The 19,352-nt window shown below is 36.8% G+C and overlaps 1 protein-coding gene across 9 annotated transcripts in view; it reads left to right on the forward strand.

The window, feature by feature from the left end:
* Nucleotides 1-19,352, forward strand: part of LRP1B (LDL receptor related protein 1B) — a 1,853,519-nt gene that overhangs the window by 1,583,284 nt on the left and 250,883 nt on the right. For all 9 annotated transcript variants that reach the window (XM_032387847.1, XM_032388632.1, XM_032390176.1 and 6 more), the window contains 3 exons: nt 2,163-2,285; nt 6,103-6,243; nt 7,599-7,786. In XM_032387847.1, the coding sequence (XP_032243738.1) occupies nt 2,163-2,285; nt 6,103-6,243; nt 7,599-7,786 (452 nt within the window). The remainder of the gene's footprint in view (nt 1-2,162; nt 2,286-6,102; nt 6,244-7,598; nt 7,787-19,352) is intronic.

Raw genomic sequence — 19,352 nt, forward strand, 5'->3', positions numbered from 1 at the left:
TCTATTAGAATTGGCATAATTCACTTGAGTTATATAAGCTGTCATACAGTTCAAGTTAGAGGAGTTATTAGTAACTGCATTTTACTTTGATGATAATGGGCAGTTTATAAAGCTGCTCCTATGTGGCTTCCACACCACTTTTGAAAATAAATTTGTGGAAAATAAATTACACTTGATTAAATCCAAGGAATCCTTTCTGTTTTACTGACTCATGTCTCTATTTTCGTCATTATTGACTTGAAAGCAGAGATTTCCTTTTTGGAATATGGAGAAGTCTGGGGCTAGGGAGCCGATAGACTTGTAAAAGAATCATTATGCCTTAAGTGTCAGAGTGAAGTATAGAGAAGATACTGGATCATCACAAAGAAATAATATATAAAAAAGAGTAGGAGTATCATGGAAGGATTTCAAGAAAAAGTAGTAACCTTATCTGAGTCATAAAGCACAAAGAGAAGAAATAGAGAGGTGTTCTAGGTAGAGGGAAGTCCATATTAAGACATGGAAGGAGGAGGTTAGAAGGTATGTAAATTTTTTCAAGTGCCCATTCTATGCCAATTATTTGGGTAGGTGTTTTTATTTACAGTATTGAATTCCCCCGGTATCTCAGTGAAATGTTTCTGAGGATCTGCCAAAAATAATTGTTACACAGATAGGAATTTAAATAGCACCTAGGAATTTATTGAGTACCCCAAATGAGCTGATCTGCTTCATATACCTTACCTAGTTCTTAGAAGAAGTTTATCAGATAGATTTTATTATCCCACTAAACAGATAAAGAAACAGATGCAGCAAGAAGGTAAATACCTTCCTCACGATACAAATCATAAGTAGTAGAGTGACTTTTTGCAAAACTTTCCTCTTTCTGGTATACTATAATGGCATATATCAGATTCTTTTTTTATTTTACTTAAAAATGAGATATAATTGGGGCACCTGGGTGGCTCAGTCGTTAAGCGTATGCCTTCGGCTCAGGTCATGATCCCAGGGTCCTGGGATCGAGCCCCGCGTTGGGCTTCCTGCTCAGCGGGAAGCCTGCTTCTCCCTCTCCCACTCCCCCTGCTTGTGTTCCCTCTCTCGCTATGGCTCTCTCTGTCAAATAAATAAATAAAATCTTTAAAAAATAATAATAAAATAAAAATGAGATATAATTGACATATAACATTGAATTAGTTTTAGATGTACGACATAATGACTTGGTATATGTAATATTGCACAGTGATTACCACAATAAGTTTAGTTAACATCTATTATATAGCAGATTATTTTTACATTCGAAATATCCCAAATCTTGAGTCCTAACATAGCATTTATCCCTTAAATATAAGACAAGGTAATTGAAAATTTTTAAGTGATCTCCTCAAACTGCTATGATTCTATGCATATTGTTCTATTATTCACTCTGCACAAGTTACCAGCTTTTGAACTTTTGCTGAAGGTTATTGTACTTTTTGGTCAACCATTTTCCCCCGTGGTTAGGATCCTTGCTACAGCACTACTCTCATAGATCAGGATCCCGAAAGAATCAATATTCCATTTTGTGGATAGATATTCCTAATTTGATGTGGTACTTAATGCTTGGGCTTACCACACCATAGATCTTAATTTAACCCAAAAGTTTTATTTTCATCTTAGAGATAATAACTTTCTTAGCTTTTTTGATGTTTTCTTTTCACTTCCATCAGGAGCATTACTAGCACTTGGTTGTCTTTTCAGTTCCATTTTTCACAAAGAAGCAAGGTTTTTTTTATCACTATACTAGTATTACTACAGGCATGAAGAGAGAAGAAAACCCAACCACATTATTACAGTTGAGTGATTTTTTTTTTTTAATCATGTATAAACCTTTGAATTCATCCTTCAACAAACTTACAAATTGCTAAGTGGCCTGAAATTTCAGGGTCACTCTGGAATTGTTGAATGTATTACTACTGAAAGTTTGAATTACGTTCATATATTTGATATATAAATATATGGATGTTAATATATATTATGAATTTATATGTATGTTCATATATATTATAAATGGAATATTGCACAAACTTTTCTTTTTCTAAATAACTATTAATTATTGAGAATAAGAGCATACATCCCCTAAGCTCTTCAGGTGGGGGAAGATAAAATAGGTACTCATCTAACTTTATTCTTTATGGTCTCTTTCTTAGCCCCCAATAATACATGTGATGAAAATGCTTTCATGTGTCATAATGAAGTGTGCATCCCCAAGCAATTTGTTTGTGACCATGATGATGACTGTGGGGATGGCTCTGATGAGTCACCGCAGTGTGGTACGTATATCCAGACTTTTCATGCAAGACGTTCTCAGGCTGACAAATGGTCTTTTAAGATGACTCAAGAAATATAGAATCAGGGGCGCCTGGGTGGCTCAGTAGGTTAAGCATCAGGCTCTCTGCTCAGCAGGGAGTCTGCTTCTCACTGTCACTCTCCCTCTGTTCTCTGTCTCTCTCAAATAAATAAATAAAAGCTTAAAAAAAGAGCTATAGAAATAAGTGATGAAAACAACACATTTCTTAATGTCACTAAGACATGTAAATTCAGCTATACATAGAAGTACCGCAATAACCTCTTTAAGTTCTAGCATAATTACACATTGATTTGGAGATCATGCCTACTTGTAGTATATTCTTATTAGGAACCACATGGGGAAATGGTCATAAAAATGTCTTTGGTTGAAAGTACTTTCAACTTTAAAGACAATATGTGGCTAGCTAGTTCAATCTTATAGCCAAATCAAGTATTTGAGTGAGGAAAAAATAATAAAATTCACAATTATCGGAGAAACTGGATACTTGACATTTTTCCTTTCACCTTAACTTTTTACATGTGCACTTATTTGTTAAAATTTAATTTTATTATGATGAAATGTATCTTGTCATTGCATATATATTTATCTGACCATCACATATATAATGTATATACAAATACATATATGTGTATCTTTTGTAGTGAAAATCATTAAAAATTCCTAGTTGAAATTGAAGTCTTAACATGAACGTAGTATTTTTTGTAAAAAAAAAAAAAACAAACTTAAATGCACACATGAATAAATATAAAATGAAAAGCCATAAAATCCACATATAATCATGAAAGGCAGTCGATTTGGTGCCCTCTTTTGTCCTCCCTGTGTTGTGTCTATAGCCTTGGTCTTTGATAGCAATCTCTTTGAAATCAGTGGATACCAGTTTTTATGATCACCTCACCATTAAGTCTTGGATTCAATGTGATATTTTAAAAGGTACATCATAACTCAAGATGTAAATCTGAAGTAGAGTTATGCTGATTGAATATCTTCCCTCTGCTAGACACTTATTCAGTTGATATGGAGATGAACGAGACAGAGATCCCACTAGAAGAAATTGCAGACAAACAGGAAAATCACAAATACAAGATAGAATAATAGCACACATTGTCAAATGGGAGTAAGAATCACAATACATGGGATCAGAGCTGAGAGAATAATTTTTGAAGCACTAAAGAACAGAAGCAGGGAATGTTAAAGAAAGTCATATTTAGATGGTAGATAAAATAACACAGTGGTTAAAAGCATGGACCTTGGAGACAGATGACCTGGGTCCAGATCCTGGCTCTGCCGCTTACTATCTGTGTGACCTTTGAAGTTATTGCACCTTTCTGTCCCTAAATTCCTCATCTGTAAAAAATATATAATAACATTTTTAACTCTTAGAGCTGTTAAGAGAATTAAATGAGTTAATATTTGTAAAGTGCTTAGAATATTTCTGGACACATAGAAAGTTCTATGTATGTTTACAAATGCCTAGCAATTGACATGGTTGAAGAATAGCAATTAATCTTTTGTGAGGTAAATTGCAGTTAGAAAGTTGAAGCTGCATTCTAAAAAGTCTGAAATACAGTGTTTGTATTTAATTATTTTGGCTCTCACATGCCCGCATGCATTTCAAACAGGGAATGCCCCAGTCAAAATATGTTTCAGACCCATTTTTTTCAGCAGAGTGTATGAAATATTGCCCTGGGAGGGGAGAGCCATTAGGTGAAAAGTAAGCTAGCTAGAAGATTATTGCAATAGTTCTGATGATTAATGAGGTGATAATAAGCCAGGGCAGAAATGTTGGAATGGAAAGAACAGAATGGGTCAGAATTCATTTACAGTCAGATATGGAGGATAAAGGAGAATTTCTAGCTTGGATGACTTGGTGGATGGTGTTACCATCATTAATGAGATTTGGAACACAGGAGGTGAAGGGCCAAGTTTTGCTGGTGTAGGAGAAGAAAAATGTAAAAAAGAATTAATTTTGGATGTTTTCAATCCGAAGTGTTAATCAGACAATCACATGAAGCTATATAGTGAGTATTTGAAAATTTAGTTCCAGAGACCAGAAGTATGATCAAGACAAATAAGATTAATTTGGTGGCCATCGGCATTAAGGTGATATTCAAAATAGGACAAAGAATGAGAACACCCAACACAGCAGAAAGGGAAAGAGGAGAACAATAGGCTGAAGACTGAAGTTAGGGCTTCACCTACAATATTTTAGGATGGAACAGGAGATGAAAATGAAAGAAGGATACAAGGGAACAACAAAAGCAAAATAAGAAAGATGCCAAGGGAGTGGATTGTAAATATTAAACCAGGAAATTATTTACAAGCTAGTGTGCTCAACAACATCAAATGCTGCAGGAAAGTGAAATAGGAGTCTGAGACACCTTTGAATTTGACACTTGTCACTTGGTATGTCTTAGCTCTGAGAGGAATTTCAGACGGTAGATGTTGTAGAAATGGATGTCAATGAATTGAGGATGAACTGGAGATAAGTAAGGGAATTCTGAATAAGGTAGTAAGGAAGAAGAGTAATGTGTAGTTAAGAGTTATGTGGATGGATTTTTTTATAAAAAGATTTTTATTTTTATTTATTTGAGAGAGAGCAAGATAGAGAGAGTACATGAGCAGGGGGAGGGGCAGAGAGAGAGAGAGAGAGAGAGAGAGAGAATCTTCAAGCAGACTCCCCGCTGAGCATGGAGCCCTGGGGGGGGGGTGCTTGATCCCAGAACTCTGAGATCATGACGTGAGCTGAAATCAAGAGTAGGCTGCTTAACTGACTGAGCCACCCAGGCACCCCGGATGGATTTTTATTGTTACTGGGCTGGGAGAGACTTGAATGTAATGTACCTATTGACTGAGGAGAATGAACTAGTGAAGGGAGGGAGGAAGAAAGACCAGGGAAATTGGAGGTATTTTAGAACACTGTAGTTTTGCCATTCAGTACGATAAACATCTCAATTATATAATGATTGTTGAATTATTTTTCCATTGGAATTTTGTTTATTTGTTAATAAACATACAGATCTTATTCCCTCTCTTCAAAAGTAGAATATTTACCAGAAAGTTTCTAATAGAAATGATAGTTTTTATTGTTAACAAACTTAGGAAAAATTCAATCTAAAACTCGTAATAGTCAAGATCAAATGAGTTTTACTTACAAACAGGCATAGATATGATCATTAAAAATTGACAGGTTGATACTGTGATTTGAATAAAGCTTTTTAATGCCCCTAAGTATCAATATATAGGATAATTACAATAGTTTTGTGCTTATTGCTTTATAAACTACCTTTTTTTTTTTCATTTTAACAATGTCTTTACACTTTCAATGCTGCTTCCCAAACATAAACATGGCATTATGGCTTCCGAGAATTATCATTATAACTTGGAATCACTTCATCCATATGTTCTGGTACTACACCTAACCAAGCTTAGTCTTGAAAAAAAATTAATAGCTTTATTCTTGTTTTCCATTCAAAAGGAAATCTTTAGGATATAGATAATAGGTGAACAGAGATAGTATCCTTGGGTATTGCATTTTTGTTTCCTAGCCTAGAAACAATAAGATTGCCTTGTTTTTGATTTTATTTCCTGGCTCTTAATCCTACTTCTCAACCACAAATATCTCTTGCAAGTATGACCACTGTCCCAAAAAGGGACAAATAAGAAACATTTCCCATAGGAGACATGGGTAACTCCCATGGTTAACTAGGTATAGTGTACATTAGGGAATGCAGATTTAATATTTGTTATATGAATTAGAATGTTTATTTCTTTGTCTCTAGGATACCGAAAGTGTAATGCCGAAGAATTTAGTTGTGCTGATGGACGATGTCTTTTAAATACTCAATGGCAATGTGATGGAGACTTTGACTGCGCTGATCATTCGGATGAAGCACCTTTAAACCCAAAGTGCAGAAGTGCAGGTACAGAAAATATATAATATTATAATTATTCCCAAATTTGCTTTTCAATGGCAAAACTGTGACTCTGATTTTCACTTCAGTCTAGTATGATATTCATTGAAAAGAAATGCAAATAATTAAGCGTGTGATGTTTCAAGTGATACCATGCAGGATCCTAGTAATCAACTCTGTTTTGCAGCTAGTTTTAGAAATTTAAATCTGTGCTAAAATATGAAGATTTGGGGCAGTGAACCTAATGAATCCATCACATTGACCCCTTCAAAAAAAGTCATTTTTTTCTTAATACATGATTTTATGTGAAAATAATTTCCTTGTATGGACTTATTTGAAAACTCAAACAAAATAAGTTGAGATTTACTGAGGGAAAGTCTGCATTAGTGATACTTAGGCAAAATGAAGTAAATTGCATATCATTTGAACAAAAATATATACAGAGCCAAACCTGGTCTATTTATCATTTCACTATTTCAAAGACCGAATACATAGTCATATATTTCAGGTAAACACAGTTACTTTTTTCTCATGTACTTTACATGCTAATAGGCTTTCTTTTATCATGTATGATAATGAGTAATGTTCAAATCATCAGGTTATGAGTACCTGCAAAACCCAAACTCCTTTTCCATAGCTATTTTTAGAACAACTATTATTCACTGCAAATGTCCTTTTTTTTTTTTTTAAAGATTTTATTTATTTATTTGCAAGAGAGAGAATGAGGGACAGAGAGCACGAGAGGGAGGAGGGTCAGAGGGAGAAGCAGACTCCCCGCTGAGGAGGGAGCCCGATGCGGGACTCGATCCCGGGACTCCAGGATCATGACCTGAGCCGAAGGCAGTCGCTTAACCGACTGAGCCACCCAGGCGCCCACCGCAAATGTCCTTTTTATGCCCTGACTTAAAAATGTCAGTGTTGTATTTCCAAGAAGAAAAAGAATTTAGGAATATCTACCTATTCTAGATTCTTAATTTTTAGTGACGTATAATTTCTCAGAGACCTATGGCTTGAGGGAAATGTCAAACTATCATTATACTTTTGAATTAATTCTTCACAATATAGGTGAAGACAGAAATATTCCATTAATTTTACTATAGATGCTTATTTTGATTGCTAATTTTCATGACAAAGAAAGATTCTCAGTAAGTATTGAACATGAAAGTGCAGTTTGCCCTTGATTTTTTTTTTATTTTGTGTATAAAATACTACACTATAGAGGATTTTATATATTTATATATTATTTTATATATTTATGATAATTTTTGAGATAAGTTTATCATATTTGTGAATGTTTTCAGCAATTGTAGTATAAAACAATGGCATGCCCTTTATGTTCCATTTGTTTTATTTTCTTTTTCCAGAACAGTCATGCAACAGTTCATTTTTTATGTGCAAAAATGGCAGGTGCATTCCCAGGGGAGGACTTTGTGACAATAAGGATGACTGTGGTGATGGCTCAGATGAGAGAAACTGCCATATAAATGAATGTTTGAGTAAGAAAATCAGTGGATGTTCTCAAGATTGTCAGGACCTTCCAGTCAGTTACAAGGTTGGTACTCATCAAAAATAGTAAATCACATGATATATTGGAATTTGAGGTAATGAATACCATTCAATCTAATATAGCTATAAAACCTAAAATGCCTTATAATATTGTTAGGTAAAACTATTTAAATGAAGAGAGTCTATATAAGCAATTCATGATAATAATGAGGTATAAAAATTGTAAAAATATGCTCAGAAAGACAAAAATGTCAACGTGTTCTTCAATATATGCTGAACATAAAGGAAAAAAAAAAGCAAGGGAAGACCAGGGTTTAGGGAGATACTGCTATGTTAATAGCACATAAATATGTATGCAACTCTTAAGTTCCCATTTCTTCCCTCATTCTTCCTCCCATCTTTGAAGGGAAATGGGCTAATCATTTATTTACCACAACACTGGATAATACAATATTATTCATATAAACAGGAAGAAAAAAAATAGAATGCATGAATTATTAGGACTGAGTGCAGGTACACTAAAAATAAATCATGACCAATATCCTAACTGGTTTTTGTTAGTACCATTTCCTGAAGAGCGTGATTCACTGACAAAATTGATTGACAGGAATAGCTTTTGAAAACATTTCTGTTTCTTTCATGTTGGAATGGAGGATGCAAATGAGCATAATATTAAAATTAGAGCTGTACATTAGGTTAAAACTGGTTCTGTAAGTGTGGGAAAATCTCAGGAAAAGCAATTCATTTGAAAGTCAGTGTTTTTAACTGAGCAATAGCTCTGTATGAATCAGAAATAGGACAGGCTCCTACAAAACACAGAGACAGTCTAATGCCAGTTAAGACCATTACAGAGGATAGATTTTATTCTACTGAGTCCTGCACTGGGTAAAACATACCTGGGATACTATGCGCATTAATGGGCATGGCATTTTAAGAGGAACCTTGACAAATTGTAGTGTATACAAATTTATACATCCAGAACCATAAGGAGTCTGGAACACACAGCATTGGAAGAAATTTTGCCTGGAGCAAAGATATATTAGCTATATTCAAATATATGAAATACTGGATTAGGGAACGGACCTAGTCTGAGTTGTTTCCAAGGTTGGAATTACGAGTTGGGAAACAGATTCTGTTCAATATGAGGAAAAGTGTTCTAAAGTACTATCTTTACATTGGAATGAGCTGCCTCATTTCTCACTACTAAAGGGGTTAAATTGTAGCTAAATGTCTTTTATTATTATTATTATTATGTTCAGTTAGCCAACATGTAGTATACCATTAGTTTTTGATGTAGCGTTCAACAGCTAAATCTCTTTCTTTAAAGCATGCTAGAGAAAATATTTGTGTATTGCAGAGATGTTGTACTTTTTTTCCTGCCAACTTTGACATTCTATGACAAGCCAGTTCTATCTAATGGTAAATTTAGCCAAACAACCACTTTGCCATTTCTGCATTTCTGGTATTATGATTAATTTAACTACATTGATAGGATTTTATTGTATATAAATATAACCAGCGAACTACAATAATCATTTACCCCTGTGCAAAAACAGAGATGAAAAATGAAACACTAAGAAAGCTAGCTTTGTTTAAAAAAATTAGTCCAAATACTGTATTAAGAAGACTTGGTTAAATTTACAGACTTAAAACACACATGTACTCACAAGTGTTGTATTGTAGGTAAAATGAAACAAGACAACTGAGCCAAAATAACTCTAAATGCGATGAATATGTATCAAATAATTAATTTTGGCAGTAAATATTTTGAAACCCAATGAAGCAGAAAAAATATTACCAGTGACTTAGGCACAATCAATATAGATGTGTTTCCTGAAAAATTAGGGAATGTTTCATAGAATTATTACAGATAATCAGTTAAAATTTCAAATCACAGTTTAGAAATGTTCTTTAGTTCTGTCTATAATATATACGTCCCATATTCCTATATAAAATCTATATATCATAGAATCTATATCTACCTATCTAAAAACAGTAATTTCAAAGTAGATCTCCTTGTGCTTATCCTTCATGTATTTAAATCTGTCACAACAATGTTGGTGAAATCTAAAAATTATAGAATATAAGATGGTCATTTTTTTGACATAACATTCAGAATGAAGCTTAATATTTTTTAGAGAGAGACACAGCGAGAGAGGGAACACAAGCTGGGGGAGTGGGAGAGGGAGCAGCAGGCTTCCCACGAGCAGGAAGCCCAATGCGGGGCTCGATCCCAGGACCCTGGGACCATGACCTGAGCTGAAGGCAGACGCTTAACGACTGAACCACCCAGGTGCCCCAAGTTTAATATTTTTTAAATGCCTGGATATGAGGTGCCTGGGTGGTTCAGTCGGTTAAGCGTCCAACTCTTGATTTTAGCTCAGGTCATGATCTCAGGGAACTGGGATGGAACCCCACATTGGGCTCTGTGCTCAGGGGGGGACTGCTCAAGGATTCTCTCTCCCTCTCCCTCTGCTCCTCCCCCATTCACTCTCTAAAATAAATAAATAGATCTTTAAAAAAATAAAAATGAAAAAATAAAATAGAATGCCTGCATATAAGAGGTACTTAGTGCTCAGAAATGCCATGTTTAGAAAACCACTATGGTAGAAATAGGTATCATCCAGAACACCATGTTAAATCTATTTTAATTACTTTATAAGACATATCATACAGAAATATTTATTAATAATTTTTTAAAAATTAGTATTTTCACCTTGACTTCTCAGAAGGAGTCATAGAATGAAGTGAGAATTCTAGTTAAGATAGACAACATATTTAATCATTCAGAAAGTCTATGTGTATACCTGACAGAATTGCTATGAATAGTGTTCTTGAATATTGTACACATGTCAAAACTAATGAATAAAATAAAACATCTTTTGGGGAAACAAGAGCAATATAAAAATTCAAGCAACTAAGACTAGAATCATAAATGAGAGATTTAAATAAAGTTTCAAAGCAAATATTTTACATATTGTGCTGAGATTTTATACACACACACACTTATTTTTATATTCATGATAATTTGTTGATAAGAAATTGAGTAAAAAGCCTTCTATACAACAAAAGGCTTCTATATTTTTTGGGGGAAAAAGTCAGTTTATGAGTTTCTCTCTTCCAGTGAACGGGGAAAACCATCCAGTAACCTATTTCTCATGACAATATCTGTAGAACATTACAAGAAATCCTCCTCCAAAATCTGCAATAAAATGAAAATTGCTTACAAAAGCAAAATTTAGACCTTATGGACTGTGAACAATTCGCATGTTTGTTATAAAACAAATACAATGTATCTAACTATTCAAAAGGGAGTAATAACATTTCCTAAAAGCAAGGATCTTATTTTGATGGGAAGTAAAATTTACCATGTAAAAATAAGTGTACTTCTGGGAGAGAAATAAGTTTTAATGTATATATTAGAAATAGAATAATATTTGCCAAATATCACTTAAAATCTGCAAGGTAACTTCTCTGAATGTAATAGGAAAAGTTTGAGTAGCTATATTTCTTTCTGGTAGCTGTATGATCCTATATAAAAATTAATACAAATCAGGAAAATTTGAAGTCATTCTCAATGTTGAGAAAAATTAAGATGGTATTGAATATATATGAATCTCCTTTCATAAAAATTGTTTTTCTTTGTAAATGAAGGTGAAAAATTTTTAAACTTATTTTCTATTAAATATAGATGAATCTCTCCTTTTTTATCTTTGAAGATGCAAATAACTATTAGTTTCTTCCATTCAATTTATAAAACTTAGACTAGTAGAATTTCCCATTGATACCATTGGGTTATTTGCGAGCAAAAATGTTTTTGGGGGAGGGGGGAAAGATGGCGGAGGAGTAGGGGACCCTATTTCAACTGGTCCCCGGAATTGAGCTGGATATCTACCAGACGACTCTGAGCACCCACGAAACCAGCCTGAGATGTAAGAAGATCTGGATCTCTACAAACAGAATATCGCAGGCGGTTGGTTTTGAGGTAGGAAGCGGAGAGCCGTGATCCTGCGGGCAGATATCGGAGGATAAATGGTAGCGGGAGGGTGCCTGGCCGTGGGGATCCTACACCGCCGGTGAGTGACAGCCTCGCGCGCTGCGGACGGGGCACAGACTCGCAGACCGGTAGCATCGGGAAAGGACTTTAGGGCAGCCCCCGGGGTGGAAAACCAGACCGGCGGGGTCGCGCGCACACGAACGGCAGCCACCTGGACAGAAACCCGGAGCGACGGTTGCACGCACGTGAACTGCAGCCTCCGAGTCGGAAACCCGGTGTGCCTGGGTGCCGCGGGTGAACTGCAAGCCCCGGGGTGGAATGTCCAAGCGGCTGAGTCACCCGCATGCGAACTGCAGTCCCCAGGACAGAACCCCAAGCGGTGGAGTCGCGCGAACATGCGCGCGCGCGCGCGCGAACTGGGAGCGGCTGGCAGTTTTAGAAGCACAAAGGGCAGATATGTGCCCGACCTGGAGGCAGGACTGGGAGCACTGCAGAGGGGCGCACAACCCAGGATGCTGCAATTTATAGCAGCACGGACAGAAACGGAGACAGTGTGGCCTGGAGAGCTCACTGAAGAACAGACTGAGGTCTCTCTGCTCTGAGGCAGAGGGTTGGAAACGGTCTCTTCTGCTCTGACTCGCGGAAGAGACGCGGAAAGCCCCCAGGGAAAGGCGCCAGAGAACAAAAGCCCCAAAGACTGATTCCCACTGAGCCCATCCCCCACCACAGGGGAGCAGGGCAACTCCCCCCAAACAGGGTTGCCTGAGTAACAGCGCGGCAGGCCCCTCCCCCAGAAGACAGGCTGGGAAAACAAGAGGCCAGCAACCCTAAGGTCCCAAGAAAACAGGTGCATCTTGCTTGGGTTCTGGTCAATAATTTGGACTCTATACATTCCCTCAAATACCCATCAACAGAATGACTAGGAAGAGGAGCCCCCAAAACAGAAAAGACTCAGAGATTATGACTTATGCTGCAGATTTACAAATGGATGCAGATATAACCAAGATGTCGGAAATGGAATTCAGGCTAGTAATTGTGAAGACAATGGCTAGAATGGAGAAATCAATTAATGGCAACATAGAGTCTCTAAGGGCAGAAATAAAAGGTGAATTGGCAGAACTTAAAAATGCTATCAATGAGATCCAATCCAATCTAGATAATCTAACAGCTAGGGTAACTGAGACAGAAGAGAGAATAAGTGATCTGGAAGACAATATAATAGATAAAAAGGGAAAAGAGGAGGCCAGGGAAAAACAACTCAGAATCCATGAAAATAGAATCAGAGAAATAAGTGACACCATGAGGCGTTCCAATGTCAGAATAATTGGAATCCCGGAGGGAGTGGAGAGAGAGAGAGGGCTAGAAGATGTATTTGAGCAAATCGTAGCTGAGAACTTCCCTAATCTGGGGAATGAAACAAACATTCGAGTCCTAGAGGCAGAGAGGACCCCTCCCAAGATCAAGGAAAACAGGCCAACACCCTGGCATGTAATAGTAAAACTTGCAAATCTTAGAACCAAGGAAACCATCTTAAGGGCAGTTAGGGGGAAGAGATTCCTTATGTACAGAGGGAGGAACATCAGAATAATGTCAGACCTATCCACAGAGACCTGGCAAGCCAGAAAGGCCTGACAAGACATATTCAGGGTACTAAATGAGAAGAACATGCAGCCAAGAATACTTTATCTGGCAAGGCTGTCATTTAGAATGGATGGAGAGATGCAGAGCTTCCACGACCGGCAGAAGTTGAAAGAATATGTGACCACTAAGCCGGCCCTGCAAGACATATTAAGGGGGGTTCTATAAAAGGAGAAAGACTCCAAGAGTGATCTACAACAGAAATTTACAGGGACAATCTATAAAAACAATGTCTTCATAGGCAACATGATGACAATTAATTCATATCTTTCAATAATCACTCTCAACGTGAATGGCCTAAACGCTCCCATAAAACGGCACAGGGTTGCAGATTGGATAAAAAGACAGGACCCATCCATATGCTGTCTACAAGAGACTCATTTTGAACCTAAAGATACATCCAGACTGAAAGTGAAGGGATGGAGATCTATCTTCCATGCCCTAGTGGACCTCGAAAGAAAGCTGGGGTAGCAATTCTTATATCAGACAAATTAGATTTTAAACTAAAGTCTGTAATAAGAGACACAGAAGGACACTATATCATTCTTAAAGGGTCTATCCAACAAGAAGATCTAACAATTGTAAATATCTATGCCCCCAACATGGGAGCAGCCATCTACATAAGCCAACTGTTAACCAAAATAAAGAGTCATATTGATAACAATATGTTAATTGTAGGAGACCTCAATACTCCACTCTCAGCAATGGACAGATCATCTAAGCAGAAAATCAACAAGGAAACAAGAGCTTTGAATGATACATTGGACCAGATGGACCTCATAGATATTTACAGAACATTCCACCCTAAAACAGCAGAATACTCATTCTTCTCGAGCACACATGGAACTTTCTCCAAAATAGACCATATATGGGTCACAAATCAGGTCTCAACCGATACCAAAAAATTGAGATTATTCCTTGCATATTCTCAGACCACAATGCTCTAAAACTGGAACTCAATCACAAGAAAAAATTTAGCAGAAATTCAAACACTTGGAAGCTAAAGACCACTCTGCTCAAGAATGTTTGGGTCAACCAAGAAATCAAAGAAGAACTTAAACAATTCATGGAAATCAATGAGAACAAAAACACATCGGTCCAAAACCTATGGGATACTGCAAAGGCAGTCCTAAGGGGGAAATACATCGCCATCCAAGCCTCACTCAAAAAAGTAGAAAAATCCCAAATTCACCAACTAACTCTATACCTTAAAGAACTAGAGAAAAAGCAACAAACGACGCCTAAGCCACGCATTAGAAGAGAAATAATTAAAATTAGAGCAGAAATCAATGAATTAGAAACCAGAAACACAGTAGATCAGATCAACGAAACTAGAAGTTGGTTCTTTGAAAGAATTAATAAGATCGATAAACCACTGGCCAGACTTATCCAAAAGAAAAGAGAAAGGACCCAAATTAATAAAATTATGAATGAAAGGGGAGAGATCACGACTAACACCAAGGAAATAGAAACAATTATTAGAAATTATTATCAACAACTATATGCCAATAAACTGAGCAATCTGGATGAAATGGAGGCCCTCCTGGAAACTATAAGCTGCCAAGACTGAAACAGGAAGAAATTGACAACCTGAATAGGCCAATAACCAGTAACGAGATTGAAGCAGTGATCAAAAACCTCCCAAAAAGCAAGAGTGCAGGGCCTGATGTATTCCCTGGGGAATTCTACCAAACATTCAAAGAAGAGATAATACCTATTCTACTGAAGCTGTTTCAAAAAATAGAAACAGAAGGAAAACTTCCAAACTCATTCTATGAGGCCAGCATTACCTTAATCCCCAAACCAGGCAAAGACCCCATCAAAAAGGAGAATTTTAGACCGATATCCCTGATGAATATGGATTCCAAAATCCTCAACAAAATCCTAGCTAATAGGATCCAACAATACATTAAAAGGATCATCTACCACGACCAAGTGGGATTTATCCCCGGGATGCAAGGGTGGTTCAACATTCGCAAATCAATCTATGTGATAGAACACATTAATAAGAGGAGGGAGAAGAACCATATGGTCCTCTCAATTGATGCAGAAAAAGCATTTGACAAAATACAACATCCTTTCCTGATTAAAACTCTCCAGAGTATAGAGAAAGAGGGAACATTCCTCAAGCTCATAAAATCCGTCTATGAAAAACCCACAGCGAATATCATCCTCAATGGGGAAAAGCTGAGAGCCTTTCCCTTAAGATCAGGAACACGTCAAGGGTGCCCACTCTCACCACTGTTGTTCAACATAGTACTAGAAGTCCTAGCAACAGCAATCAGACAACAAAAAGAAATAAAAGGTACTCAAATTGGCAAAGAAGAAGTCAAACTCTCTCTTTTCGCAGATGACATGATGCTTTATGTGGAAAACCCAAAAGACTCCACCCCCAAATTACTAGAACTCATGCAGCAATTCAGTAATGTGGCAGGATACAAAATCAATGCACAGAAATCAGTTGCTTTCTTATACACTAACAACACAACTGTAGAAAGAGAAATTAAAGAAACGATTCAATTTACAATAGCACCAAAAACCATAAGATGCCTCAGAATAAACCTAACCAAAGAGGTAAAGGATCTATACTCTAGGAACTACAAAACACTCATGAAAGAAATTGAAGAAGACACAAAAAGATGGAAAAAGATTCCATGCTCATGGATCGGAAGAATAAACATTGTTAAAATGTCTATGCTACCCAGAGCAATCTATACCTTCAATGCCATCCCGATCAAAATTCCAATGACATTTTTCAAAGTGCTGGAACAAACAATCCTAAAATTTGTATGGAATCAGAAAAGACCCCAAATCGCCAAGGAGATGTTGAAAAAGAAAAACAAAGCTGGGGGCATCACGTTGCCCGATTTCAAGCTATATTACAAAGCTATGATCACCAAGACAGCATGGTACTGGCACAAAAACAGACATACAGACCAATGGAACAGAATAGAGAACCCAGATATGGACCCTCAACTCTATGGTCAAATAATCTTTGACAAAGCAGGAAAAAACAGGCAATGGAAAAAAGACAGTCTCTTCAATAAATGGTGCTGGGAAAATTGGACAGCCACATGCAGAAGAATGAAACTCGACCATTCTCTAACACCATTCACAAAGATAAACTCAAAGTGGATGAAAGACCTCAATGTGAGACAGGAATCCATCAAAATCCTAGAGGAGAACATAGGCAATAACCTCTTTGACATCGGCCACAGCAACTTCTTTCAAGATACATCTCCAAAAGCTAGTGAAACAAAAGCAAAAATGAACTTTTGGGACTTCATCAAGATAAAAAGCTTCTGCACAGCAAAGGAAACAGTCAACAAAACAAAGAGGCAACCCACAGAATGGGAGAAGATATTTGCAAATGGCACTGCAGATAAAGGGCTGGTATCCAAGATCTATAAAGAACTTCTCTAACTCAACACCCAAAAAACAAATAATCAAGTCAAAAAGTGGGCAGAAGATATGAAAAGACACTTCTCTGAAGAAGACATACAAATGGCTAACAGACACATGAAAAAATGTTCATCATCATTAGCCATCAGGGAAATCCAAATCAAAACCACACTGAGATACCACCTTACACCAGTTAGATGGCAAAAATGGACAGGCAAAGAAACAACAAATGTTGGAGAGGTTGTGGAGAAAGGGGAACCCTCTTACACTGTTGGTGGGAATGCAAGTTGGTACAGCCACTTTGGAAAACAGTGTGGAGGTTCCTCAAAAATTTAAAAATAGAGCTACCCTATGACCCAGCAATTGCACTCCTGGGTATTTATCCAAAAGACACAGATGTAGTGAAAAGAAGGGTCATATGCACCCCAATGTTCATAGCAGCAATGTCCACAATAGCCAAACTGTGGAAAGAGCCGAGATGCCCTTCAACAGATGAATGGATAAAGAAGATGTGGTCCATATATACAATGGAATATTACTCAGCCATCAGAAAAGATGAATACCGAACTTTTACATCAACATGGATGGGACTGGAGAAGATTACGCTAAGTGAAATAAGTCAAGCAGAGAAAGTCAATTATCATACGGTTTCACTTATTTGTGGAACATAAGGAATAACATGGAGGATATTTGGAGAAGGAAGGGAAAAATGGGCAGGGGGAATTGGAGGGAGAGATGAACCATGAGAGACTATGGACTCTGAGAAACAAACAGGGTTTTAGAGGGGAGGGGGGAGGGGGTATTGGTTAGCGCAGTGATGGGTATTAAGGAGGGCACGTACTGCATGGAGCACTGGGTGTTATACGAAAACAATGGATCGTGGATCACCACATCAAAAACTAATGATGTATTGTATGGTGACTAACATAACATAATAAAATTAAAAAAAATAAAAATAAATAAATAAATAAACTGAAAAAAAAATGTTTTTGTAAAACAAGGTTAGGAGTGCCTGAGTGGCTCAGTTGGTTGAGCATCTGCCTTTTCGGCTCAGGGTCCTAGGATCAAGCCCTATTATCAGGCTCCCTGCTCAGCGGGGAGTCTGCTTCTCCCTCTTACCCTTGCTTGTGCAAGCTCTCTCTCTCTCAAATAAATACATAAAATCTTTAAAAAATAAAACAAGGTTAATGGATTGGTGGAAATTATCTTTTAAAAAATCTCTTTCAATAAACAATTTTTAAAAAAGTTACTGATAACGTTAAACATACTAATTTCATTTGTTTATAGAAATGTATATTACACTTAGTAACTTTTACCAATTTTACTTTAAGAAATTGATTTTCCATAAATGTATCTTTATCTAAGCTGTCTCTTTGATTTAATAGTTCTATAAGCCTGACATTAGCCATTCAAAGTGATTTTCAGAAATCCCATTAAAACTGGGACACTGTTTATTTCCTTTTATAATATTCTTTGAGAGGAATTCAGTACATTCTATGAAAATTCCTTTCACTTGTCCTAAAGTGCCCCTTGATTTCAGCACGGTCCTATGTCAGACTATGGCTCTCTGGTTTCCCAACCCCATAGCCACATGGTCTATTTTCCAGTGCTTTTCACTGATAACTTTTTGTATCCTGTCATTTTCTCACTTTCTTTTTTTTTTTTTTTTTTTTATTTGAGAGAGAGAGAATGAGAGAGCAAGCACATGAGAGGGGGGAGGGTCAGAGGGAGAAGCAGACTCCCTGCCGAGCAGGGAGCCCGATGCGGGACTCGATCCAGGGACTCCAGGATCATGACCTGAGCCGAAGGCAGTCGCTTAACCAACTGAGCCACCCAGGCGCCCTTTCTCATTTTCTTTTAAAAAAATTATTTCTTTTAAAAATTGGGGTAAAATATACCTGACATAAAATTTACCACTTTAACCATTTTTAAGTGTACACTTAGGTGACATTAAGCATCTCACTTTCTTTTGCCATAGCAAAGCACCAATTGCCTTGACTTCCTAAATCAGGTAGCAAGATGAGTGTTCTCAAAGAAAGTAAGAGTTGTATGAGGAGAGTATAGGAAATCAAGCTGTGGCTTTTGCTTTCATTTGCTGGCTTGCTAGTGGGTACGAGGGATTAAAAAACAAAACAAAACAGCATGTAATTGCTGAGGATTATTAGCTAATTATTGATGTAAATTATTAATGATGAAAGTGCTAAGAGCTTAAAGAGATCCATTCCTGGTAAAAGAACTTAATAAAAGGTATTTAATTCTCCTTAGAGCCCTTTCAGGTGAAAATGATGCTGCCTGTCCCCCAAATAATGAATGCTTTTTTTGGTACTTAAAAAACTCAGTTGTTTGCTGACTATTTAATAATATGCACATATATCTCTAATATTTTTCCCAATAGATACAAAGCTCTGCCATCACTTTTACCTTCAGATAAGTGACTGAGGTTATTAAATGTGTGCTCTGAGTAACTCTTGAATACTAGTTACTCTTAACAATGTAGGGTTTCTTTTTAACGCACTGTCTTACTCAATATTTGCACATTCCTTTATTCAAAGAGTGCTAAATAGTGTTTGTAAAG

Source organism: Phoca vitulina, unplaced genomic scaffold (assembly GCF_004348235.1).
Source record: "Phoca vitulina isolate PV1807 unplaced genomic scaffold, GSC_HSeal_1.0 scaffold1, whole genome shotgun sequence".
Classification (NCBI taxonomy): domain Eukaryota; kingdom Metazoa; phylum Chordata; class Mammalia; order Carnivora; family Phocidae; genus Phoca; species Phoca vitulina.